The sequence below is a fragment of the Mesoplodon mirus genome (assembly GCF_964341445.2).
Source record: "Mesoplodon mirus genome assembly, chromosome: 15".
NCBI classification, from domain to species: Eukaryota; Metazoa; Chordata; class Mammalia; order Artiodactyla; family Ziphiidae; genus Mesoplodon; species Mesoplodon mirus.
Window position 1 is genome coordinate 15,027,166 of NC_138991.1, and position 26,924 is coordinate 15,054,089.

General features: G+C 43.4%; 1 protein-coding gene across 1 annotated transcript; it reads left to right on the top strand.

The window, feature by feature from the left end:
* Positions 1-1,434: 1,434 nt before the first annotated feature.
* LOC309816693 (eppin-like) lies at positions 1,435-15,322 on the top strand (the record flags this gene model as incomplete). Its single annotated transcript, XM_082644480.1, has 4 exons — positions 1,435-1,450; positions 9,298-9,501; positions 13,687-13,855; positions 15,241-15,322. The coding sequence occupies 4 exons, from the start codon at positions 1,435-1,437 to the stop codon at positions 15,320-15,322; spliced, it is 471 nt and encodes a 156-aa protein (XP_082500606.1).
* Between the last annotated feature and the right edge of the window lie 11,602 nt (positions 15,323-26,924).

The following is a 26,924-nucleotide window of genomic DNA, read 5'->3' on the forward strand; positions in this document are numbered from 1 at the left end:
TGCATGCCCATCAGAATGTGAATCGAGCAAATTAATTTAAATAAGTAGAATGTGAGTGCCCTAAGTCTGTGAATGATGGCTCCTGCTTCCCTGTATCTGTGGAATATAACACAGTGGTCCTGTACGTATGTGTTAAATAGATTGAAACACACCTAATATACACATACACACACACACACACACACACACTCTCACTCACACACATGTATCCCACCAATAAAGGAATTTCCTGGACACTCCAGATATCGACCCAATTTTCATAATCTCCACTCCTCTTACACTGAAATCTCTTGGAAAAAACTTAAGTCGATTGTATTTTCTGTCTTCCTCCTTCTCCCGTCCTCAAGCGGAACTCAGTGTAACTCCCAAAATCAGATGCTCTAGAGCCATACGGTTTGAGGTAGAAGGAGGACTTGATTCCTGCTTATCAGCAGCAACAGCCTCTGGGCTGCCTAGACCCCCTTCTCCTTCACAGTGTCCTCCTGGATGTCCCCTCCTATTTTGCCTTACTTCCAAGATATCCACTTTCACACAATTGTCTTCTGAGAGCTGGAGGAAAGATGAAACCTGCAAGTGTATGGAGGGCCATGGAAAAGATGAGGCACCGAGAAAAGTGAATCCATTCAGACTTCATGGTGTTGCCGATAGTAGATTAGGAGAGTCCTGGACTGGGCTGATATTATATATTGGGGGCAGAGCTCCTTCTCTTGAGAGGAGTTGAACCCATCTCTCTGATTCCATCTCCTTGGGGCCCATGCCTGGGCAGGGTTTTGGTGCATCCAGAATTAGCCTAGTGAGCAGGACAGTCAGTGCTTGGGTACCCAGCCATGTAGCTTGCAAGGTCATGGTTTGTCAAAGCTCTGTGGTGAACCTCAGCCTCCCAATCTCACCTCCACATCAAGGGATCATGATGACTCATGGCTCAGGACGTCAGCATCACATCAATATCTCAATAATGAACAGTTGTAAATGAATTATTATCCGTGCTTTAATATATAAATGTAAACATTGGAAAACCAGTTAATGTAGCCTTGAACTTAAACTGGAAGGAAAATAGCAAAATAAATATAAAATAAGATATTGATGAGGATAGTAATTGAAATGAATGAATTAGAAAAAAAGAAACACTAAAACTGCCCCAAAAATGAAAAGTTTGTACTTTAAAAGCACCATTAAAATGACAAAACTTTGACAATCATGGTTAAGAAAAACAGAGAAGAAATAAACATCTTCAATAAAAAGAATGTGAAAAGGATAGAACTCAAACATGGAGGAGACGAAAAATTTACTAGGAAATGTTTTGTGTGTGTTTTTATGGTTAAAAGTATAAAAACCTCCATAAAATGAAATTACTCAAACGGACTCAGTACATAGGAAAATGCCTAACTTCATTTGTAAACACGCATGCAGTTAAATGCCGATTTTACTGGTGAGATGAATGATTATACTGGTAAGTTTGATCAAACATTTGTTCATCATTTTCTGTATCTTTTAAACCCCTTACTAGAAAAATATTTAAAAATTACAGAAAAATAAAAAGGTATCTGTCCCTCTCAATTTCTTTTTTAAATAAATGTCTATTTTTATTTATTTTATTTAAAAAATTTTAATATTTGAAATCTATAGATGGTTTATTTTATTTTATTTTTTGGCCACGCCAGGCAGCATGCAGGATCTTAGTTCCCAGATCAGGGATTGAACCCGTGCCCCCTGCATTAGGAGTGTGGAGTCTTAACCACTGGACCACCAGGGAAGCCGTTCCCTATCAACTTCTTTATTGACTTGGAGAAAGTAAAGAAAGTCACTTCTCTCAATCCCTCCCTTTAATCTCCAACTTTTCCCCATATGCTTAGAAACCTATTTCTAGGTTTCAGTGTTTTTTGCTCCTCCAAATGCTAGAATTACCATTTTGAGGGTAAATTATGTTTTAGTCATCTACTACCCATGCCTCCCAAGGTGGGAACAAATCAGTCAGTATATTTTTTACAGGAAATGGAATGCCAATTAATTCATTAAGTGGGTTTCATTAAGAGAGCTTCTATCTTAGTTTAAAAAAACCAAAGACATAATTGAAATCATACTATGCAGATGCATCTGGGACTTTTTTTTTTGGCTGTGTTGGGTCTTCATTGCGGTGCACGGGCTTCTCATTGCGGTGGCTTCTCCTGTTGTGGAGCCCGGGCTCTAAGCCTGTGGGCTTCAGTAGTTGTGGCTCGTGGGTTCTAGAGTACAGGCTTACTAATAGTGGCGCATGTGATTAGTTGCCCTGCAGCATGTGGGATCTTCCCCGGCCAGGGCTTGAACCCGTGTCCCCTGCATTGGCAGGCAGATTCTTAACCACTGCACTGCCAGGGAAGTCCCTGAAGATTCTTTTTTAGTGGAAGACAATTTTGTCTTACCTTTCCTGTCCTTAATATCCACTTTGTTGCCACACAGCACAGTGGGGGTGTTTTACACACTCCTACGAGATCTCCATGCCAGTTAAGCACATTCTTGTAAGTAACTCTTGATGTTACATCCAACCTTATAATGCACACTGGGCTTAGATATAATAGCCATCTCTCAGTCCACCAAATTTCTTCTGCCCAACTGACCATACATTGAACTTAATGGATGCTCTGCTGGTATGGAACACAAGGGGATGGACCTCAACACCCAAGGTAGCTACATACTTCTCAAATTCACCAGTCAAATGATGTTTCATGAAAATAGTTTTTCCAGTAACACCATCACCAACCAGTATAAGTTTGAACTGAACTTGGGGTTCTCCTTGGGCAGTCATTGTGATATTCCAGAAGCATCTCTGTGCCCCATCTTAACATAATATTTTTAAGGTTCATCCATGTTGTAACATGTATCAGTACTTCATTCCTTTTTATTGCTAAATAATATTCCATTGTATGAATATAGCACATTTTGTTTACCCATTCATCAACTGATGGACATTGGTTTATTTCCATTTTTTGGCAATTATGAATAAAACTTTTTTTTTTTTGGCTGACTGCAGGGCTTGCGGGATCTTAGTTCCCCAACCAGGCATCAAACCCGTGCCCCCTGCAGTGGAAGCGTGGAATCGTAACCACTGGACCTCTAGGGAATTCCCTCCACTTTCTTGATAGTGATTTGATGAAGACCAATGTATCTATTTTTTCTTTTGTCACTTGTACTTTTAGTGTCATTCTAACAAACCATTGCCTAACCCAAGGTGACAAATATTTGCCTCTGTGTGTTTTCTTCTAAGAGTTTTATAGTTTTGGCTCTTACATTTAGGCCTTTGATCCATTTTGTGTTAGTTATTGTATATGATGTGAGGTAGAGGTCCAATTTTACTCTTTTGCATGTGTATATCCTATCGTCCCAGCACCACGTGTTGAAAAAACTACTGAGTTCCCCATTGAATTATCTTGGCCCCTTTGTTGGAAATCAATTGATCAAAAATGTAAGAATTTATTTCTGGGTCCTCAATTTTATTCAGTTGACCATATCAGGAGAAAATAGGGTTAATGTATCACAATAGGGTAAGTGAAGCAAACACCGAATTGCATAATACCACTGTATTAAGCAGTAAAGTTTAATAGAAGATAAAAAGCTTGAAATGTAGAAACATGAGGTGAGGCCTAGTCAGGCCTACCCACCCCCCCCAGCTTTACTGAAGTACAGTTGATAAATAAAAATTATATTTAAGGTGTGCAACATGATGTTTTGATATACGTATACACTGTGAAGTGATAGCAAATTAACATATCCATCACCTCATATAATTACCATTTGTGTGTGTGTGTGTGTGTGTTGTGAGAATATTTAAGATCTACCTAGTAGAAGCTAAACTCTTGATGTCTATTCCTCACTGTTGGGCCAGGAGTCTGGAGGTGCCTTGCTCCATGGTTCCAACATCTTTGTTTAACTTACTAACTAGCCCAGCTCCCAATAAGGAGAAGGAAAACTGAATGCGAGAGGGTCTAGGCTATAACGAATTGAATAAATATCCCCCAGGCTGCTGGAAACCTTGGTGTTTTGCATGGAGTATCTCCGTTATCACGTGCAGTGAAAGTCCTTCATTGCATGTCTCTGGGGGAAGAAAGTGAGATGTTCCATTTCAGTGGAAAGCATACAGCACAAAATTTTAGATGAAAGAGGTGTGAGGCAGAAAACAATGAGGGTCATTAAATTTCCTTTATTTTTTTTCCATTGCATTTTCTGTTCTGTCTAGTAGAAAACTAACAATTGAAAGTTCTTGAGAAATGCTTGAGACACTCATGTACCCAGTAGCATTCCATTAGAGGGAAGGACTTTGTATCGGACCAGGCAATTTCATTGCAGTTATATTTCACTTCCGGCTAAGCCTCTTTTTTCTGTGGTGTCACAGCTTCCTTAACCCACATTTATGGGCTCAATTGGAATTCTCTTTCACCTGGTAAATCAGGAAAAGAAGGATTATATTTTTATCTAAAGTGAATGAGCCTGACTATCAGGGGGGATATGGTTAATGCTTCACCGAAGGGACTCTGAAGCCCTAGAGCATGTATTGTACATCATCTGAGGTGGTAAAGGTTCATGGAAGTTAGAAAGCATGAAAGCCTGAAAGATGGAAAAATTAAAAACTACCCAGGAAGTCCCACCATGAGCTCATATTTCTTCTGTCTAGAATGTTACTTTGGGTTACCCGAAGTGTAAAGAGCCCAGTTAAACAGAGGTTCTGGCCAAAGGTGGGGCAATATGGAATGTACAATATTTGAAGGAGGAATGTTTTTAAAACAAGTTACAGCCTTATAAGATACAGCACAAATATGCTACCTATTTTTCCTTGCTTGTATTATAGAATTAAATGAAATTCCCTCTTTTCCATTTTACTTACTGTTTTATTTAAGATATGTTGGTTGATGTTGAAACTTGCCATTTGATACACTGGTTGCAGAATTTCGTGGCAGGATTCAGGTAGTGCTAAAAGAGAAGGGACTTTACCTGTAAAGCCCTAGCTCTGAAGGTAGTTGAGGTAGTGAACGGGACTTCCGATGGTCTCTTTTTGGGTTGTGTTAAATGCTTTTGGCTATTTTAATCATAAGCCTTAAAAAGTTTATGAATGGAAAACAGTGCATATGAGTTAAAGAGTCAAGGGGTAGAATGTAGTGAATATTTTTGGTTTTGTCCACTATCCTCCATCTGGTAATAGCACCCCAATTTTTCTTTGCAGAACTTTCCCTCCACATATTGGACTCTCAATCATGGTGTCCTTTCTTTCCTACAAGTGTGGGCAGGAAGAACTCATGAATGGGAGAGTGGGGAGCTGTGAATATTTGGGTAAGAGTCAGAGAATCTAGGCTTTTAATGTTCAAGGATTTTGGTTCATATTGGGCAATTTTTTTTTTTTAATTCTTTGGCCTTGCCACGCAGCACGTGGAATCTTAGTTCCCTGATCAGGGATCGAACCCACGCCCGCTGCATTGGAAGCATGGAGTCTTAACCACTGGACCGCCAGGGAAGTCCTGGGCAAATCTTAATTCTGTTATCTTATTGGTGCCAGGATATTTTCTTTTTGCTAAGGGGATAAATTATTATTTTGTACTTGGACATTATGAGAGAGAAAAGATTAAAACATTTTAGCTTGTAATGCATAGACTATATCAATTCTGTTATATATATTATGACTCCACATCTCCATGTGATTAATAATATATATTCTATGTGGCAACAAATATAAGCAACCTTGATATGGATCTAGGTGGAACATTATTTTTGAAAAGTGTTAAACTTATGTTTTAAAATTTCTGATAACCTTTAAATGTTTTTGCATACTTGAGTTCTAGAGTGTCATTATGATCCAGTCCTGTGTTGATAACGTAATCAATATACAATTAGTTTCTCTGCTATGCTAGGTCATATATTGTTAGAGGAAGCCAAATGAGGCATAATTCCTTTTTTTTAAGGCTTTCGTAATTAAACTGTATAAAAGACTTGGAATCTGATTTAATAGTCAGTGGGTAGAGGCTAAGTATCTTGTGTGGGCTGGAGTACATTCTCCACAGCATGGAGAAAGATCAGGGCCGAAGGCTCGAGTAAAAGGTATCTGAAGGTTCTGGTTCCATGGTTCCAGCAAGGTCAACATCTTTGCTTCTCCTGATCACCAACTCCATTGTCATTATTAGGACAAGCTAAATAGTGGCAGGGCTGGGTGGGAGAGGCCCTAGGCTATGATGAAGGAATAAATATATTCCAGAGTGCTGAATGCGTTGTATTTTTCCCCTATGTGTTCAGAAGAAGAGCTACCTGATGGCACCATTATTTAAATATTGGGTTCCCAAAGTTCCTGTATGGTCATGTGCAAGCATGGGAGTGAATGTTCAGAACTGCAGGTCCTCAGGGAGAGAAGATGAAATGTTCCATTTCAGTGTGTGAGGTCTAAGACACTGGGTGAAAATGTTATGGGGTGGAAAACAGTGAGGGTCATTAACTCCCTGCTTTGTCTGGATAAAACTTTTAAAAGAAGGATGCTTGAGAAAAGCTTGGAGTACCTAGTAAACCCATTAGAAGTCTATTTAAATTAGGAAGGAGTCTACATTAAACCAGTTATGACATGGCCCAAAGGCACAAGTAAATTTTATGAGAAAGCAAATTACACTCTCAAACCATGAAATATACTCTTCTTGTTGTGTTGTGTTGTGTTGTCAAGGTATTTGAAATCCACACTTATGGTTTCTTCAGGAATTCTCAAAGACCAGATGACTAATGGTGATAAAAGGGTCTGATTTGCACAGTCCTTCAGTGTATGTGTTTTAGGACTGATTGAAAACAACTGCTTCAACATTTATAGCTCCATTACCCTGAAGGACAGCGAGGAATGAAAATTTTCCAAGTGGCAAGAGCTTGAGGAAATATCTGTCCTTGTCCACTTTACCTGGAAGCAAAGACAACCTAATTCATGGATTTATGGGAAGTTGTAATGGTCTGCTTGTATTACGAGGATAGTGGAATCAGTAAGATTAAAAATTGGTGAGAACAGGGACTTCCCTGGTGGTGCAGTGGTTAAGAATCTGCCTGCCAATGCAGGAGACACGGGTTCAAGCCCTAGTCCAGGAAGATCCCACATGTTCCGGAGTGACTAAGCCCGGGTACCACAACTACTGAGCCTGTGCTCTAGACCCTGCAAGCCACAACTACTGAGTCTGCGTGCCACAACTACTGAAGCCTGTGTGATCTAGATCCTGTGCTCCGTAACAGGAGAAGCCACCACAGTGAGAAGCACCGCAACGAAGAGTAGCCACCGCTTGCCTGCGATGAGAGAAAGCCTGCATGCAGCAACAAAGACCCAATGCAGCCAAAAAATAAATTAATTAGTTAATTAAAAAAAATTTGGCCAGAGAGGAAAAAAATGTATATTTATCTACAAGAGATACGTATCTTGTTCATCTTGCAGTTATTTTACTTCTTGGATATTTATATTCATATCTTTCACCAAATTTGGGAAGTTTTCAGTCATATTTTGTCAAATATTCTTTCCTTCTTTTCTGTCTCACTTCTCCTTCTGGGACTCCCACAATGAGTATGTTGATACAGGTGTTTTTTCTTTCTGTTCTTGAGACTTGATAATTTCCATTGTCTTATGTTCAGGTTCACTGCTTTTTTCTTTTGCCTGCTTAAATCTGCCTTTGAATCCCTCTAATGAATTTTTCATTTCAGTTATTGTACTTTTCAGCTCCATAATTTCTTTTCTGTTTGTTTTTAGTTAAAAAAATATCTTTATTGATATTTCCATTTTATTCATACATTTTCCTTACTTTCTTCATGTTAGTTCTTTGAGCATCTTTAAGACAGTTGTTTTAAAATCTTTATCTAGTAGATCTTCTATCAGATCTTCTTCAGGGACAGTTTTGGTTGATTTATTTTTTAAAATTTGAATGGTCCATACTTTCATATTTCTTTGTATGCCTTGTGCTTTTTTTTTTTTTTTTGGTGAAAATTGGACATTTGAATTTAATAATGTGGTAACTCTGGAAATCAGATTCTCCCCCTTCTCCAGGGAGTGGTTTTATTTTGTTACTGTTTTTGTACTTTTTCTTTTTCTTTTTTTCTTTTTTTTTTTTTTTTGATTGCCTTAGGTTGTCCTTGTGATCAGCCTGAAATGTAAACTTAAGATATTCTCACATCTTTTCTGAGCCCTTTCCTGGACATGCATGCTCACTTTCTAATTTTTCCTATATATGTAGTTATTTTTTAAATGTCCTAATCTTTTTTTTTTTTTTTTTTGCGGTACGCGGGCCTCTCACTGTTGTGGCCTCTCCTTTGAACTTAAGACAGTAATATTCCATGACTATATAGTAATAATGATAATAGCTACCATTTACTGAACATTCAGAAAGTAGGGATTTAAAGAGAGGGATCTAGAGTCATACTTGGTGGGTCCAAATTCTGGTTCTACCACTTAGTAGTCAAGTTACTTAAATTCCATGTGCTTCAGTTTCCTCATCTGAAAAATGGGGATATTAATAGAATATACCTCATTGAACAATTATGGGGATTAAATGAGATAATCCATTTAAAACGTTCAGAAGAGTGCTCGGCTTATGGTAGACACTTAACTACTATATATATAACTATAATGTTAGTTAATATTACTGTGCATCCGTGACAATGATTATAGCTTTACACACTTTGTCTTATTTCTTCCTCACCACTCTGTAAGGCTAAAGTGATTTTACAAATGAAGAAAACAAAGTTCAGAGAGGGTAACTGGTAAATCAAGAGTTAGAATTTAAAAACCCAATGGTCTGACTGCTAGGGTGCACAATATTTATCACTGCACAATAGCACCCCCCAGAGGAACTCCCAAACACTGTCTCCTCAAGCAGCCCAAAATGACCCCACTGGCTTAGACCCGTGGCTTTCAATGGACGATTTTGCCTTCCAGGGGGACACTTACAGCGTCTGGAGACCTTTTTGGTTGTTACAATTGGGGAGTGTTACTGGCATCTAGTGGGTAGAGGCCAGGGATTCTGCTAAATGTCCTACAATTCACAGGACAGCCTCCACCACCCATCAAATAATTATCCAGCCCAAATGCCTCTAGTGCCTAGGTTGAGAAATCCTGCCTTAGGGGATGGGACTAGGTAGAGAGTGAGGGGTGGTCAGAAGGGAGGATGGTGCAGGCAGTGCTGGGAAATAACTGAAATTCCCTGAGGAAAAGGACTCCTGGGGCTGAGCAAAGTGAAGCCAAAGTTCCCTGACTCCCCGGAATTGCCTTGGGTCTGGAGAAGGGTGGGCACTATGACTTGTAAGACTCATGGTTATAAGTCCCTTCCCTAGAGAGATGCCCCAGAATCCAAGATAACTGTGAATTCAAAGAAAGGGATGAATGTTCGAAGGACAAAATATGTCCAAGGCATGAGAAGTGTTGCTTCTTCAGCTGCGGAAGAAAATGCTTCAACCTCCAACAAGGTAAGGTTGAGAGTCTCAGAGTAACCAACCCCTCTACCCATACCTCAACTTCTGCCCCTCTGCGCTGGCATTGTCCCTGGTTCACTAAGGGCTGGTCTCTGAGCAAGATTGCTGGACTTGGGAGACTTGAAATTCAGATTGATCACTGCCCCTAATATGATGTATGACAGTAGGGAGTATCTTCATCTTGTTTGGGCCTCAGTTTCCTTGAACAAAAGATAGGTGTAGGGGTGGGATTGAACCAGATAGCCTCTTGGTTCCTTTTCACTCTTCTTTTTATTTTTTTTCTTTTTCTTTTTTTTTTTCACTCCTATGATTTTCTTAGTCCCCAAGGGGCCATTGCTGGCCCACCATATATCAACATTGTTGCTGCAAGTGATAATTAAGATATTTGTATTTCTAACAAATGCAAAAAATAGCTTTTTGCTCCAGATTGACTGCCTCTCTGCCTATACAAATCCAACTTAGCACTAGGAAGACTTCCCTGACCACTCCAGACTAGAGGGTTCGTCCTTTGCTGATGTAATCTTAACTCCATGCCCAACTCCCTGGGCTTCAAAAAGACTATCAAAGATTCTTTTTTTTTAAATTGTAGTTATTTACAATGTTTCAGGTGTACGACAAATATATGTGTATATATATATATATATATATATATATATATATATATATATATAATCTTTTTCAGTTTCTTTTCTATTATAGGTCATTACAAGATACTGAATATAGTTATATATGTGCTATGCAGTAAGTCCTTGTTGTTTATCTATTTTATATACAGTAAGGTGTATCTGTGAATCCCAAACTCCTCATTTATCCCTCCCCCTCCTTTCCCTTTTGGTGACTGTAAGTTTGTATTCTATGTCTGTGAATCTATTAAGACTATCAAAGATTTTTTATGCATCAGTTAAATATTTGTCGATTGTCTCGGAGACCCATAATAGGATTTGACGAGTGTGGTCAGGGATGTTGAGGAAATCTTCCTTGAGAAAGCAGACCTGGAGTTGAGTTCAGAAGGATGTAGCAAATTTAGGGAAAAAATGGGTGGAAGGGCTTTCCAGGCACAGGGAATGTACATGTACAAAGGCTCGATGGTAGGGCCTAGGTACTCCAGAGAGCAAGAGCAAGTATGAGCATGGTGCAAGGAAAAATGATTCTTGGTAGGTAGGGTGTGATGGGTGAGGGTCTTGCCTTGATCTTAAGATCAATGGACATTCACTGAGTCAGGTGGGGACATGGTGTGGCTTTTACTATGCCTACAGAGCAGGAATGGAGTGGCTTAAAGGATTTCAGGATGAAAGAAAATGGTAGCTTGGACTAGATAGGTAGCTGAGGGGATGGAGAAGGGTAGGATATGTTTGAGAGGCATTTAGGAGGTGAAGTAAACAGGACTTGACAATGGAGCAGAGTGGACAGGCAGGAGGATAGTAAATTGTTCACTTGCCTATCATTGAGGACTTCTGAAACCAGACTTCCTGAGTTCAAATCTTAGCTCCAGTTTGTACCAGCCTATTTATCTTGGGCAAATTAATAACTTTCCCTTGTGGTGCCTCATATAACAAAAAGACTAATGTTAAAGGTTATTTGAAAGGTCAAATATGTTGATGCACGTGAAGTGCTCAGAGCAACGCCTGGCATGTAATAGCCACATGATACATATTAGCTCACATTATTCATCGTCCATGACTGGGAGCTCCTATATAACAGAGGCCGTGCCTTTTCTGTGTCTCTTTAAGCATCTAGCACATAGTAGGTGCTCAATGAATAACTTATTCAGTTCAGTCAGGATGTATTTTGTTTTATCCTCAACATTTGCAAAATCCTATACTGTGTCCGACCACTTGCTGGGAATGGGGTTCCAAGATGAAATCAGACACAATCCCTGCTCACTAGAAGCTCACAACATCACAGATGAGACCAAAGACGTAAACAAATGACAAACATGCACACAAGACTCAGAAGCACGGTAGAAAAATGCAGGATCGATTTAGGCACTTGTGAGGGTGTGGTGTGTAGAATGGAGTCCGAGACACCACAGTGGAGTTGATGTCTGGGAAAGGTTTTGAAGGGAGAATAAGAGTGTCATTAATGAATAACAGAGGGGTGGCAGAGGGAATGTGGAGAGAATGGTGTGGAGGTGTGGGGTGGCATGGTGGGTTGAAGATTGTGGGAGCTTCTAGCTCAAAAGGGGACTGTAGGGGAGGAAGCCAGAGCCCCAAATAGGAGCCCGATCATGAAGGGTCTGTGGGTCATGGAAGGCTTGGTCATGAAATCAAGGTCTTAGCTGTGTAATAACATGATCAGCTTTGTCTCAGATCTACCAGGTCCTTCTCTCTGGTGGGCGGTATGAAGGACTGATTGGAGCAGCCAAGGATTGAGGCAGGAAGATCAGTTTGAAGCTAACTCAACAGCCCAGGCATGAGCCACTGAGACTTAAGTTAAAGAGACGGGCAGACAGGTGAGCTATGAGAAGGTAAAAATCAGTGGGACTTAACTATTTAGCTGTGGGGATTGACCCTTGGGGAACTTATATAGTTTAGTTAGCACCTGTATTAGTTTGCTAGGGCTGCTGTAACAAAGCACCACAAACTGGGTGGCTTTAACAACAGAAATATATTGTTTCACAGTTCTGCAGGCTAGAAGTCCAAGGTCAAGTGTTGGTAAGGTTGGTTCTTTGTCAGGTGGTGAAGGAGAATCTGTTCATGCCTCTCCCCTAACTTCTGGTACTTTACTGGCAATCTTGGGCGTTCCCTGCCTTGGAGATCTCTCTCTCTCTGTTTTTTTTTTTTTTTTTTTTAATTTATTTTATTTTTAGCTTGCGTTGGGTCTTCGTTACTGTGCACAGGCTTTCTCTAGGTGCAGCGAGCTGGGGCACTCTTCTTTGCTGTGCGTGGGCTTCTCATTTTCGTGGCTTCTCTTGTTGCAGAGCACGGACTCTAGGCTCGCGGGCTTCAGTAGTTGTGGTGCACGGGCTTAGCTGCTCTGCGGCATGTGGGATCTTCCTGGACCAGGGCTCGAACCCGTGTCCCCTGCATTGGCAGGCAGATTCTTAATCACTTCACCAGCAGGGAAGCCCTGGAGATCTCTTATCTTTATGTTCACATGGTGTCCTCCCTGGGTTTGGGTGTCTGTGTCTGAATTTACCCTTTTTATTTGTTTGTTATATTTAAAAATTTTTACTGGAGTATAGTTGATTTACAGTGTTGTGTTAATTTCTGGTGTACAGTAAAGTGAAAGAGTTTTACATATATATATATATATATATATATATATATCCACTATTTTTAAGCTTCTTTTTCCATATAGGTCATTACAGAATACTGAGTAGAGTTCCCTGTGCTATACAGTAGGTCCTTATTAGTTATCTATTTGACTTTACCCTTTTTAAAGGACACCAGTCATATTGGATTAGGGGCCCACCCCATTCCAGTATGACCTCATCTTAACTAATTACATCTGCCACAATCCTATTTCCAAATAGGGTCCCATTCTGAGACACTGAGGGTTAGAACTTCAACATATGAACTTGAGGGGGAGGGGGACTCAACCCATAACAGGACAGAAGCTAACTGCAGGAAAAAAAGGGGCTTGACCATCTGAAAAACTACTCCCTGCCTTCCCTGCATGGACTTGCCCTTGACTCTGATCCCATATTCTCTTTCCTTGGCATGGTTTGGAGGGCAGAGTAAGTGGCTTATAATTTGGCATTTTCAAGGCACTCCGTATCTTTTATCCATTCAGGATGTATTTATTGAGCAGCTACTCTCCGCCAGGCACTGTGCTAGGAGCTGCACATTCAGATACAATCAAGGAACTCACAACTTAGAGGGCCACAAGGGTGGTCTTACTTGCACCTCAGGACAGCCCTGTGCAATAAGCAGGGTGGGATTTTGCATTCCCATTTTACAGAAGGGGAAGTCAAGGACAAGACAGGTAACGTGGGAGGTTGATGTGCACACACCGAATTAGGAACAGAGCCATGAAACCGGAGGCTCCTCACTCTCAGGGGAGACACTGAGTCCAGTGACTAGAAGGGAAGGGGGAGACTGATGTTCCCTGGGGATGCAGACACCCAAACAGCTCCACTTTGGGGTTGCCCTGCAAATGTGCAAAGACATCAGTGGAGCTGGGCTCCTGAGATGTGAAAAGGTGAAAGGAACCTGTTCAGTTTCATCTGGACGATAAAGGTTGCTTTTTTTTTTTTTTTTTTTTTTGGCATGGGCACTCTAAATTCTCAACTCTGGGGTCTCCCTGCAGACATATGCAGTATGCCCAAAGAACCTGGCCCCTGCCTGGCTTTTTTCCGTCGTTGGTGGTATGATAAGACAAATAATACCTGCTCCAGCTTCATCTATGGCAGCTGCAAAGGAAACAATAACAACTTCCAATCCCAAGCCATATGCCAGAGCACCTGCCCCCCAAAAAGGTGAGTCCCAGGGGCTCCAGTCTCCCATCCTCTCCAGGGCCACGCTGGGGGGTCTGGGTGTTGCTTGGTCCATTCTTGGATGGTTACATCCTTGACAGACGAGGTACTGACAGGACCAGCTCCGATCAGGAGGTAAGAATGCACCTTGCAGAGGGCTGGACAGTGGCTTTCCAGGAACCGAGGTTGGGAAGGGACGTGGTTGTGAATAAAAGCTGGCATGTATGAGAGGTGGGGGAGGATGCAGATGTGGTGAAATCCCAGAGGCCAGCTTCAGAGAGGTCACAGGACATCCAGCCTAATGCCAGACAGGTTCACCAAGCACCCCTTCCAGGCCATCAGTTTCCTCTCACAATACTCTTTGCCAGCAGCTCACTCCCATCCACATCCCATTTTTCCTTTAAGGAGATTTAGAGCTTCCCAGAGCAAACCCACTTCCTCTTAATCTCCTGTGAAAAGATGTACAAACATAACTTCAAGATTAGTTCTGAAGATGAGCTGAGCCCAAGACGCTCAGCTCGTCCTGTCCTTCATTCTCAACAGGCTCTAATTTCTGAATGCGTAAGGATACCTTGGAGCCACCACCAGGATTTGGCTCAGGACCCAAGGCTCTCCCTGTGTGCCTGATAAACGCTCCAGGCTGGCTTCCACCCCTTCACTCCCAGTGTTCCAGGGCCTTAGCTCTTCCCCAGACTGAACCCTGGGATCTCTCTCCCCTTTCTCCATCTCAGCTTCTTTTTAGACATAATATCCTTCTGTTTTGATCCCATCTCTATGCTTCCTTCCTTTATGTCCAACTTCTAGAACCCCTTGTTTATACCTGTGTAGCTCCCATTTTCCCCAATAAAACACTCTGTTTAGTCCTGTGCCTCTGAGACTGAATAATTCACATCTGTTGGCACATCACACTTCGCAGAGAGTAAAGGGTCATTGAGGTTTCTGGTGACACCATTAAAGGGAATGAAGACAATCAGAACCTGGAGAGTTGAGAGTTCCATGGATGTTGTTATCCTCCTCTGTTTCTTCAAAACAGCGTAAGACCCTTTTAAGACAAGGGCCCATGGGTGTTGCTTTAGTCTGGATCCCCTAGAAAACAATCCTAGGAGAAGGGCATGGGTGGAAGTATAATAGTTGATTTGGGAGATTTCTTAAGAAACACAAGTTGAGGAGTGGGATAAGTGATACAAGAGGAGAGGAGTTGATTATGAGTTGGTTACCACAGTGGGAAACTGCAGCTTAATCCCACTGGGCACCTTCTAAAGAACCATGTAAAACCCGTCTCCAAATTTTCTTCATCCATCTCCACTGATGGGGAAGCTGAGGTGTTTAGCCATTGATTCCCATCCCCTACTGGTTATGTGGGGTTGTTAAATCCCTTGCTCTTCCAGACTGTTCTGCACTCAAGCTGAGCAAGCTTCCCAGGGAGCCAGAGAAAACTCAGAGCAGAGAAGTAGAGACTCCGACACTTGAAGTGGGAAGCTATCAGTGTACGCTGGATATTATTCAGCCATAAAAAGGAATGAAGCACTAATACATGCTACACTGTGGATGAACCTAAAACACATTCCGCTAAGTGAAAGAAGCCACACATGAAAGGTCATATACTATAAGATGAGACCAACGCAGACAAATAAATTAAATAAATAAATAAATAAATAAATTTATTAAAAAACAGAAAGAAAATAAAGGTAAAATGATGACTTTCCCATATAAATGGGAGAACAAAGAATTTGATGCTACCAGACCTGATCCTTAAGGCTGAAAGGAGGTGATACTACATGGGAATTTGGATTTGCAGAAAAGAATGAAGAATATCAGAATTGATAAAAATGCAGGTAAATATAAAAGTGCGGGGGGCTTCCCTGGTGGCGCAGTGGTTGAGAATCCGCCTGCCAATGCAGGGGACACGGGTTCGAGCCCTGGTCCGGGAAGATCCCACATGCCGCGGAGCAACTAAGCCCGTGCGCCACAACTACAGAGCCTGTGCTCTAGAGCCCGTACTCCAGAGCCCGTGCTCCACAACGAGAGAAGCCACCACAATGAGAAGCCTGCGCACTGCAACGAAGAGTAGACCCCACTCGCCGCAACAAGAGAAAGCCCGCGCGCAGTAATGAAGACCCAACATAGCCAAAAGTAAATTAAAAAAAAGTGTGTATGTGCTCTTCTCTTAATTTCTTTATAAAGGATAAGATTGTTTAAGGCGATAGTTATAACACTGTATTGTTAGGTTTAAAACATACATAAATGTAAGATATGTTGCAAAAGCACAAAAGATGGGAGCAGGAAATGGAGCTATACTGGTACAAAATTGCTATATTTTACTGGAATTAGGTCAATAGATACACATCGAATTCTATCTCCCACCCTAAGCCCAGGATCTCTAAGATCTCTCTGCCACCCCAAACACAACTCTATGAGTTCCTTTCTTCCTCTACCAGACTCCATTTCCAGAAAGAATAAAGCCCAGAAGTGAACAGGCATTGAGTTCATGGAGAATTGATGGTTTCTCTGGGGTTTGAAAAGTGCTGGAGGGGAGTGTCCTTTCTGAGGGGCAGAGATCCTTGGCAGGGTAGTGGTAGAATGATACAGTATAATGGTTTAACAAAGGCTTGGGTCAGAGAAACGTAAGTTAAATCCCAGTCTGGCCATTTATGAACTAAATAAACTTGGGCAGGTCTCATAACTTCCCTGGGTCATGGTTTCCTCATCTGTGAAAAAGGCAAAACAATAAAATCTGAGCCATAGAGCTTGTGTGAAGATCACACAAGATGATTTATGTAATGTGCATAGCATACTGCCTGGTATGTAAGCGACATTTCATAAACAGAAAAGATTACTATTAGTACAAACGGTGCAAAATGCAGGCCTTGCTTCATGATGTCAACTACTCAGATGCAAACCTTCTAGGGTTACAGCTCCCAGGAAAAGCGTCAGCCTGGAGCTGTGGCAATTTCTTATGTCTCACGGAGAATTTCAGGCTCCTGAGTTCTGGAGATATTTTCTCCACTTCTCTGAAGACCCTATTTATATTCAAGCTCTTTGGCAAAAAATACTAAAAATTATCCTCTGATAAAAATTCCACTTGTCTTTCTGAAGACATAAATTGACTCTGCTCTTAAAAGTGATCAAGCTTGTTTTCCCCCTCTGGTCATTTATTTTGAACATAAATAAGGTGAAAATAGAAATAAACTCTCCCGGTATATGTGTGTTTTTGGTAAACGTATTTGTTATACGTACTAGCGAGTCTTCTCTCTAAGTCCCCGTTTCTGTTTTGTTTATTATGTTGGGATGATAACAATATCTATCCCAAGGACTTTTCGTAAGAATGTAATGAGTCAAGGCAGAAAATTCCCTGACATGTAGCTGGTACTCAAGTGATGTTAGTCTCCTTCCACCTTCTAGACAAGATAAACATAATGTGGAGGTTATAATCTGAATGGGGCGACTTTACTTTTTCAAAATTCCACCCTTATTTACTTCCCCTATCCCTACACTACCCAAAATCATCAGGTCTCAGTCAAAAGTAATTTAATTAATTATTTACACACACACATACACACAGTTGGCATAGAGTTCGTAAGACTCCTTTTTTATATTAGAGACAGATACTACCAAATATTTATTCACAATAGTTGTAGAGATCAGTGAAATGATAGGAAGTTAATATAAGCATTTACAGGCTTCCCTGGTGGCGCAGTGGTTGAAGGTGCGCCTGCCGATGCAGGGGACGCGGGTTTGTGCCCTGGTCCGGGAAGATCCCACATGCCGCAGAGTGGCTGGGCCCGTGAGCCACGGCCGCTGAGCCTGCGCGTCCGGAGCCTGTGCCCCGCAGCGGGAGAGGCCACAACAGTGAGAGGCCCGCATACCGCAAAAAAAAAAAAAAATATATATATATATATATATATGTATATATATAAGCATTTACTATGTCATCAGAAGTAATCAATTAATTTTTAAATTTTTTTAAATTGAAGTTGATTAGTAAGACTCCTTTGATGAGTCTAAGTACTAGAATACTAGCAAGAGCTTCCTGCTAGCTTCTCTAATGTGCTTTTAATAAATCTTACACTAGCCCTCCATCTTCTGGAATTACGGTAAGCATGATGCCCAAATCACCTGAGGAAGGGCTAAGTTACTGAGTCACAGCCAGAGATCTCCCAGGGCAACCTGGTACAGAGTGCCTGCTTGGGAAAGGCCAGTGCCTTGCACAAGGCTTGTTCAGCCAAGTAAGTGCAGGCACACCTCATTAAGCACCGCTCTCACTTTGTGGAGTTCATATCATGCTGCCAATGTTGGAATATTTTTATAATTAAAAAGTGTTTATATTCATAACTCTTGTTTTTTGTGGGGGGCAGAAAAACAACATGGGTTTATTTTAAGGCAAGTACAACAATTAAGACCACGTAAGACAAACACAGGTCAAGTTAAATTTTTAGTGTTTTTTTTTTTTTTCTTTTAGGAATGCTGGGGGAGGAATCTACTATACAACACCATCACACTTTGTAAATAAAAAGTATCAGAGGGTTTCCCTTCCCTGGTGGCGCAGTGGTTGAGAATCTGCCTGCTAATGCAGGGGACATGGGTTCGAGCCCTGGGCTGGGAGGATCCCACATGCCGCGGAGCAACTAGGCCCGTGAGCCACAACTACTGAGCCTGCGCGTCTGGAACCTGGGCTCCGCAACAAGAGAGGCTGCGATAGTGAGAGGCCCGCGCACTGCGATGAAGAGTGGTCCCCGCTTGCCACAACTAGAGAAAGCCCTCGCACAGAAACGAAGACCCAACACAGCAAAAATAAATTTAAAAAATTAAAAAGTATCAGATACTTGACTTCTTTATCCGCCAACAACAACAAAAAATAAATTATTTTCTTGTTTTGTAAAAGACCTACAACCGGGAAAAGAATTATATCTCATAATTGTACAGGGGGGAAACCCCACATGAGTTTCTTGAATTTTCACTTTGGCAGTTAGAAATGGTCGGGCAAGATGAGAAATGATCCAGTGAACTCAACTTTAAATATTATATTAATGGCTCTGAAAAACAAAAAAAAAAAATAGCCTGATTACAAATCCACACATTTGTACAGCACGGTTAGAGAAATTTAAAATTACACACAGCACATACATAATCTATAGAGACCCCCATAGGTCTATGGGGGTCTCTACAGAGAGTCATTACTGGGTCGCTACGGGATTTGGTCCATAAGCTATAATTTTTGAAACCCCGAGTGGAGCAGTGAGCACAGCCATCCTGGAAGGGGAGGGGGATTTTAAAATCGTTATTCATTTCGTTGGGCCGCGTCCCTGTACTGGGGCCTCTTGGGATCTCAGAAACGGGGCGGCGAATTAAAGTCACCTGCAGCTTCGCGGAGGGCTGAGGCTGGCGCGCGCGCGCTCTCTGCTCCCGGGTTTGCGGGAAAAGCGGTGGGCAAGTTTGGGTTCTTTTTGCGTCTCTGCAGCCTGAACTGTTTGAGAGGGTCGCGTCTGCTAGGCGAAGCCGGTGCGGGCCAGGGCAGAGGAGGGCCAGGGCAGAGGAGGGCCGGGGCGGCTGACTATTTCGTGCAGTCATAGGAATATGGAGCTGCGTGGCGGTAGAGAGGAGGCGTACATCTGCAGGGCAGCGGACAGCTCGCGTTGCTGCTCACCCGGAGTTCCCCGAGCGTCGAGTTCTCAATCCCCAGCCGGTGCGAGTTGAACTTCTCCCTGACGTTAGGGAAAGTCTGCTGCTGGGCTGCGAAAGTGTGGCCGGAGAGGTGGTTCAGGTTCCCGCTGTGGTTCAGATTCCAGGACGCCGCCTGGGCCGCGGCGCCGGCTGGGGCTGGGGAGCCGGCGGGGGCGGCGGCGCCTGCGGGTGGTGGTGGCCGTGATGCTGGTGGTGATGGCCGGCGGCGGCGAGCGCGCCCTCCTGGCCGGCGGCGAGGTTGAGGGCGCTCAGGGGTGATGTGGGGCCGCTCGGGTGGTCCGAGAGGGCCTCGTCCAGCGCGGCGGGGGGGACGGGGGGGACACCCATGTGAGCCGGCCGCTCGGCCCCGGTGTACAGGTTCCTGGCGCGCACGCTGCAGTGGTAGCCCCCGGCGCCTGCAGCCTCCAGGCTCTGCGCTCACTGCCGGCCGTAGGCAGCGGGAGGCGTAGGGCAGAGCCAGCGGGGGCACCACCAGGCCCGCGCGCCCGGCCTATATTCATAACTCTTATGAAGGTTTTCCTAACCTTGGCACTATTGACATTTGAGGGCAGATAATTCTTTCTGGTGAGGACGTCCTGTGCATTGCAGAAGGTTTAACAACATCCCTGGCCTCTACCAGTAGGTGTCCCCCCACTCCTAAGTTGTGTCACTCAAAAATGTCTCTAGACGCTGTCCCTAGGGGGCCAGAATTGCTCCCACCCAGATGAAAACTGCTTTTCTGATTTTTTTTGGCCGGGCCGTGCTGCTTGTGTTCCTGACCAGGGATCGAACCCGGGCCCGTGAAAGCACAGAGTCCTAACCACTGCACCACCAGGGAATTCCCGAAAACTGCTTTTCTGAATTACGTATTAAGAGGCCAGTTCTCACTCTAGAAGAGGGAGCACTGTAGTAAAGCTCTCAGCCAAGGGCACCCATAGGCAATCCTGCCTTTCTTCTGCCTGAATGGCAAATGTCAGTCTGTACTTCCGGGGAGCCTCCTTCTTTTATTTTTTTCTGATGAACTGATTTGACCTCCTAAGAGAGCTAAGGAAAGAATACCAGGAATAATGCTGGTAGACCCACCAAAGTGCAAAAGGAGATGGACCCACAGAGATGTGGAAATGCAGGCTTTGGAGGAGCCTTCAAGGAAATAAAGTGAAAATCTGCAGGTGATCAGAGGGTTGACCAACCACTGTGTGAACTATAGTTGGGAGAAGCAGTGGCCAAGGAATGAGGATCGTGGCTGCAGGGAATTTAAAAAGAAGGAAGAGTTACCACTAATGTGCAAAGATGGGTAACACATTTGTGTAGAGACCAAATGTGGTGCTGATCCAGTTAACACTCCTGTTTCCAAAAAGGCATCATGCCACACACACACACCTGCAAGTGGCATATACCTGTTGCACATTTCCAATGTATGAAGCATTTGTTTATTCATTGAACACTTGCACCAGTTCTGGGAAATATGCTAAACCAGCATAATTAATCTCAATTTATAGATGAGAAAACTGAGGCTCAGAGAGGTTAAATGACTTGCCCACATCAGGAACACCTGGACTCAAAAGTACAACCTCAGACTTTGAATCTGAGGCTCACTAAAAGCCCACCAAAGCATACTGGCTTTGTCTTCCAAAAGATCAGATCTCTGGAGGATCCGTGAAAGCAGGTCGGTGGGGAATATGCTGGACCCTGGTGATTGCGGTGATTCTCTAGACAGAATGATTCTCTAAACCAAAAAAAGTTGGGTCCTCCTTCTACACAGCAATGTGTGTGTTGTTCCCACAATTCTTTAGGAACCCCCAGATGCCGGGGAGGCAGCATCTAAGACTATGCCTGGCATGCTGTGGGAACTCAGTATGTGTTTGTTGAATGAATGAGTGATACAAGTTTATTGGAGCTGAACAGACAAGGGTCCCTGTCCTGGTTCTGAAATTCACTCTCCATGTGATAATGGTCAAGATAGCTTAAACTCTCCTCACTTACAAAATGGGGGTTCTAAGCCTTGCAGGGATCCTGTGTGGATTCAAGGGAGGTAATGAATGAAGAGTATTTTAAATGGTGCTTGGAAAGGTAGAGGCATTCAACAAATGGTGGCTGCTGTTTTTTTATTGTTTAAGGGGCTCACACCGTGAAGTGTAGTAAAGTGGCCTCTGATAAATTCAGATCAGATAAGGCCAAAGGAGAAAGACAGAGCTGTGCTTTGGATGGACACTCTGTTCCAAGGGTGGATCAGCCTCATGAACAGCAGAAGTTAGGGATGAAAGAGCTGGATGTGGGGTCAGGCTCCTCCTCCTTGGTCCCATTTCTCCCTAAAATGCCGGCCCCAGGCTGGGCCACTTGCTGGGTGGCACCATGCAGCTCTGGGTCTCTCTCTCACTTCTCCTGCTCTTCACCTTCTGCCAAGAGCTTCGATCAGAATTAAGACAAGGTTGGTATGGAACATGGGAGCTCCAAGAATAGCCTGGGAATAGGGCCAGGGGCCCAGCAGCACAAAGAAAGTCTTGGCCCAACACCTTCTAGCATGACATTAGGAAAGGCATTTCACCTCTCGGACCTTAGTTTCTTCATGTAAAGTTGGAAGTCCTAATATCTACTTTGAAGAGTAATTGCAAGGATAAAGCTAGTCACATAACAGGAACATAAAAGGAGAGTTCAAGAAACTTGTAATCCTGCCTCAGAGGATCTCATGGCATTTTTTTCCCCATTAACAAATATTTACTGAGAACTCAGAGTCAGGCCTGTGTTAGGTATGTAGACTGCAGAAAAGCGTATGATGAGATCCCTGTTCTCAGAGTCTTCTTGGCGAAGGAAGGGAAAGAGTGGTTGAGAGCAGCTCCTGTTATTGATGCTTTTCTATTTATCAGGCTTTTCATTGGTTACCTCTCACCCTTCAGTAAGCCTAAAATGTGCATATGACATGCCCATTTACAGTGAAGGAAACTGAGTGCCAAAGATACAGGTGATTTGTCCAGGCTCACACGGCTGGAAAATGATGGAGTCAAGTTTCAACCCTGCTCTCAGATTGAAGTCAGTCCTCCTCTCACTATCGGATATCGACTCCAGAATGACAGTGAGACAGGGGATGGAAGCCTGAGAGACCTTACTCATCAAATCCTAGACAATCAGATCCGGAATTGTGCTCAGAGATGGTGGAGTTCAGCTCCCTAATTTTACATATGAAAAGACGGGAATTTGGAGAAGTTAAGTTGATACAACATCACACAGCAGTAAGTGGCAGGGCTAAGATTTGTATCCACTTGAATTGGAGTCTCAAGTCTCGGGGTTTTCACCACATCAGGTTACTCCCAGGAGTGAAAATCTCAACTTCTGTGCAGATGGAGAAGGCCCTGGCTGGGTGGGCCAGGTGGGCTGGATGGGAAGAAATACACAGCTCAGCTAATATTATGGGCAGCCTCGCATTTGTGGTCACGGCCATCCCAGCCCCCTAGCATATGGGACTCACAAGCGGAAGGTGATGGGGCCTCTCTCAAACCACTTTGTTTCTTTAGGCAAAGCTGTCTCCGCAAATGTATGCAAACTTCCTATGGAGAATGGCCTTTGTCGAGGCTCGATCCTGTGCTGATTTTACAACTGGAGAACTTATGAATGTGAGCTTTTTTCTTATGGAGGTTGTAATGGCAATGGCAACAACTTTTTGAGGAAAGAAGCATGTGAGAAAGCCTGCAAGAACACCTGACTTTCTAGTAAGAACACAGCCCTCCCTGGAGTCAGAGTTGCTCTAGGGCAATAGAAGTTATTTTTGTGAACAAGAGATGCATTCCTCCACTTCAAATTTATTCTCCCTGCATTGTTCTTATTTTTTTTTATTTTTTATTTTTTTGTGGTACGTGGGCCTCTCACTGTTGTGGCCTCTCTCGTTGTGGAGCACAGGCTCCGGACGCACAGGCTTAGCGGCCATGGCTCACGGGCCCAGCCGCTCCGCGGTATGTGGGATCTTCCCAGACCGGGGCACGAACCTGTGTCCCCTGCATCGGCAGGCGGACTCTCAACCACTGCGCCACCAGGGAAGCCCCCTGCCTTGTTCTTTAAATCACCCATCTCTGTGCCCGAAATTCTACAAATATCACCAACATGTTTAAAATCTCAAGACTTTATTTATAAAATACGTACATACATACAAATATACTTGGGGAACTAAGAGTTGAGTCATTCACACTTAGTATGAACTACTGCTTAGTGAACTGGAGGATAAAGGTTTTGGAGGAGGGAGGGTGAATTTGAAAACTTGGGGCATGGTATTGGAAGGGCCCACATTGAACAAGGAAGTAGACCTTTGGGGGTAAAAATTCAATTAAAATTTAACTATAGGGATAAGGTTCAATTATCATCTCAAAATAACATTCCTCTGCATACGCCTTTATTTACTTTCTCCCTCCCTCTCTCTCTATGTGTGTGTGTGTGTGTGTGTGTGTGTGTGTAAATTGTATAGTACTTTCTATCAGGATATTTATGTAGCATTTTATTATAAACATTTAAACATTTTCCCAGATCAGTGAATATTCTTCAGTGTCATTGTTAATGGCTATATAATATTCTAAACTATTTACAAAGCACTGTAATTTACTTAGCCAATCATCTGTTGTTGAATGTGTGCTTCCAATTTTTCATCATTGTAAAATAACACAAGGTTAAACATAAGCATGGTTTTTAAACACCTTTGAAAAATAACATCCTGAGTGACATCAGAAAGGTGGCTGAATAAGATGTCCCTCTGCCTAATTATTTGGCATCCATCCGTGGGCAAAAATGCCTTTGTGGCAGCTTTGAGATCCAGCTAGGAGATTGTGAAATCCAGTGCAGTCCAAGACCCAGGAGAACCATTTGAGAAGGCAGGCCCACACCCAGGTGGTTGACTCACCTATCATGGTCCCAACTATAGACCCAGAAACAGCTCCATACCCCTGAGGACTTGGCTACAGCCCCATTTAGCTTGGTCCTCTCCCCAGCACCATGTGCCAAGGGACCCATATGCATGACCATATGTCATGCTCCCCCAGGCGTCAGGTTAACAGGCATAGAGAAGTCAGTGAGTGCTGAAATGGCTTGTGAACAGCCTCCAGCCCCGCTGAGCCGTTGCCTAGGAGCCCCTGGACGTAAGCCCACCAAACTAGCTCAGACTGTAGATTCTGAAAGTGCCCTGAAACGGAGTCTAGCTCATCCCACCCATAGGCCCCAGACAGTCCCGCTGGCACAGGGACCCAGCAGAAGGCACTCCTATCTGTGCCCCTGGAGATCCTGAAAGGCCTTAGACTGAGTTCCTGCCCCTTCCAGCCACAGATTTTGAGCAGTCTTGCTGGCACAGGGACCTGGCAGGGAGACACATCTGTACCTTGGGAGATACAGAAAGGGCCCTAGACTTGGCTCCAGCCCTTCCAGCCACGGTCAGGGAGCAGTGCAGCCCAGCTAGGGACCTAGCAGGAGACACACTCATCCGTGCCTGTGGAACCAGGGCTACAAACCTCAATCTTGGCTGTTGAAACTGAAATAGCCCCGGGGCTTTGTTCCAGTCCCTCTCAGCCATGGTCCAGGGCCAGTCTCGCCCACCCAGGGACTCATCTTGTGACCAGGCAGCAGCCCTCCCAGGGACCTGGTGGGAGCCACACCTATCTCGCACCTGGTAATAGGCTCACTGACTGAGGACCTGACCTTGGACCCTGAAGCAGACCCCTGTCCCAGCACCTCCCTACTGAACAAGGTAGTAGAGGCAGTCCCACCCACCCAGGGACCAGATGGAATCCATGCCCACCTGAGCCCCTGATAACAAGCATGTCAATCACAGACCCCATGGCAGACCCAGCAACAGCCTCAAAACCGGTTCCAATCCAGCACAACTGTGATTCTGGTGGTAGTCCTAGTAGCCTGGGGAAGTTGTAGAAAGTTCTTACATGCCAAAACCAGTCTTTCAAGACTGGAAGAGGAGTTTGCTCCTTCAAACGCACAGACACCAACACAGGGCCGCACGAATCACGAAGAATCAGAGAAACGTGGCACGACCAAAAGAACTAATAAAGCTCCAGTAACCGGCTCCAAAGAAACGGAGATCTACAATCTGCCTGCCAAAGATTTCAAAACAATCATCTTAAAGAAACTCATAGAAACACAAGAGAATATAGGTAGAAAAGTAACGAAAATCAGGGTCTTTTACAAGGATGCAATCTAGGTGTTGTCGACCGGCTGAACTGCATTGTCATCTGAGGTTCAACTGGGGAAGGATCCACTTCCAAGTTCACTCACGTGGTTGTTGGCGGGGTTTAGTTCCTCGAAGGCTATTGGCCAGGGACCACCTTCAGTTCCTTGACAAGTGGGCCTCTCCAGGGGGCAGCTCACCACATGACAATGGGCTTCATCAGAGCAAGCAGTGGCAAGAACCAGGACGAGTGCTGGCAAGATAGAAGTCACAGTCTTTTGTACCTTAATCTTGGAAGTGACACCCCATCACTTTTCATTACATCACTGCTCGTTAGAGACAAGTCAGTAGGTCCAGTCCACACTCAAGGAAGGGACTACACAAGGACATGAATCCTAGGAAGTGGGGATCACTGGGCCACCTTAGCAGTCTGACTGCCACAGGGAGGAGCTTGGCCGGAGTCACACAGCAGTGACTGCTTAAAGGCTCGGTTCTTGGGTCTCCTTCCTCTCCCTCCTTCTTCCCTGATATTTGCTCACAGGTGAAAGCTGAAAGCTCATAGTGCCTGGTCCCTATGAGTACAAATACCCAAGAGGTCTTACATCACCAAATCTGGATTCTGAGAAATGTTGTGTTATAAAAGTTGCTTAGACGAAAAGAAAAACAGAAACTACCAGAAAGAAGAAACTACCAGAAGGCCAATCGGTGCCAGATAAGCTGCAGAAGCACTGGAAATACCACTCTTGACATAGTGTTGAGAGCTCATTCAATTTCTTAATCCATATATGCTGGAGGAAAATCTTCCAAATGAGCAAGCTCCTCAAGCCTTTAAAAAACTTTCTGGGAATAATGAAAGTGAACAACTTAGGAGCATACATTAATACAGATTTATAACCTGCTTTTACCAGTTAACAATATTGGGTGAAGATTTTCCTATATCATTAAATATTCTGCAACATAATTCTAAAAGGGATAGAGCTTTCTGGGTATCGCTGGATCATAATTTATTTAAGCAAGTCTTCTCTGATTAAATGTTGAGATTTATGGTATCTCAATAAGTAATGTTGCAAGTAAATCACTGTGAGCATTTCTGTCTGTTTAGTTAGGATAGATTATAAGCAGTGGAATCTCTAGGTCAAAGAGGACATGCATTTTAAAAGCTTTCAATACATAATACCTTCTATTAAAATTCTCATAATTGCCACTTATGAAACACTTAATGATATGCCAGGAACCAAGTTAAGTGCTTTACACACATGATCT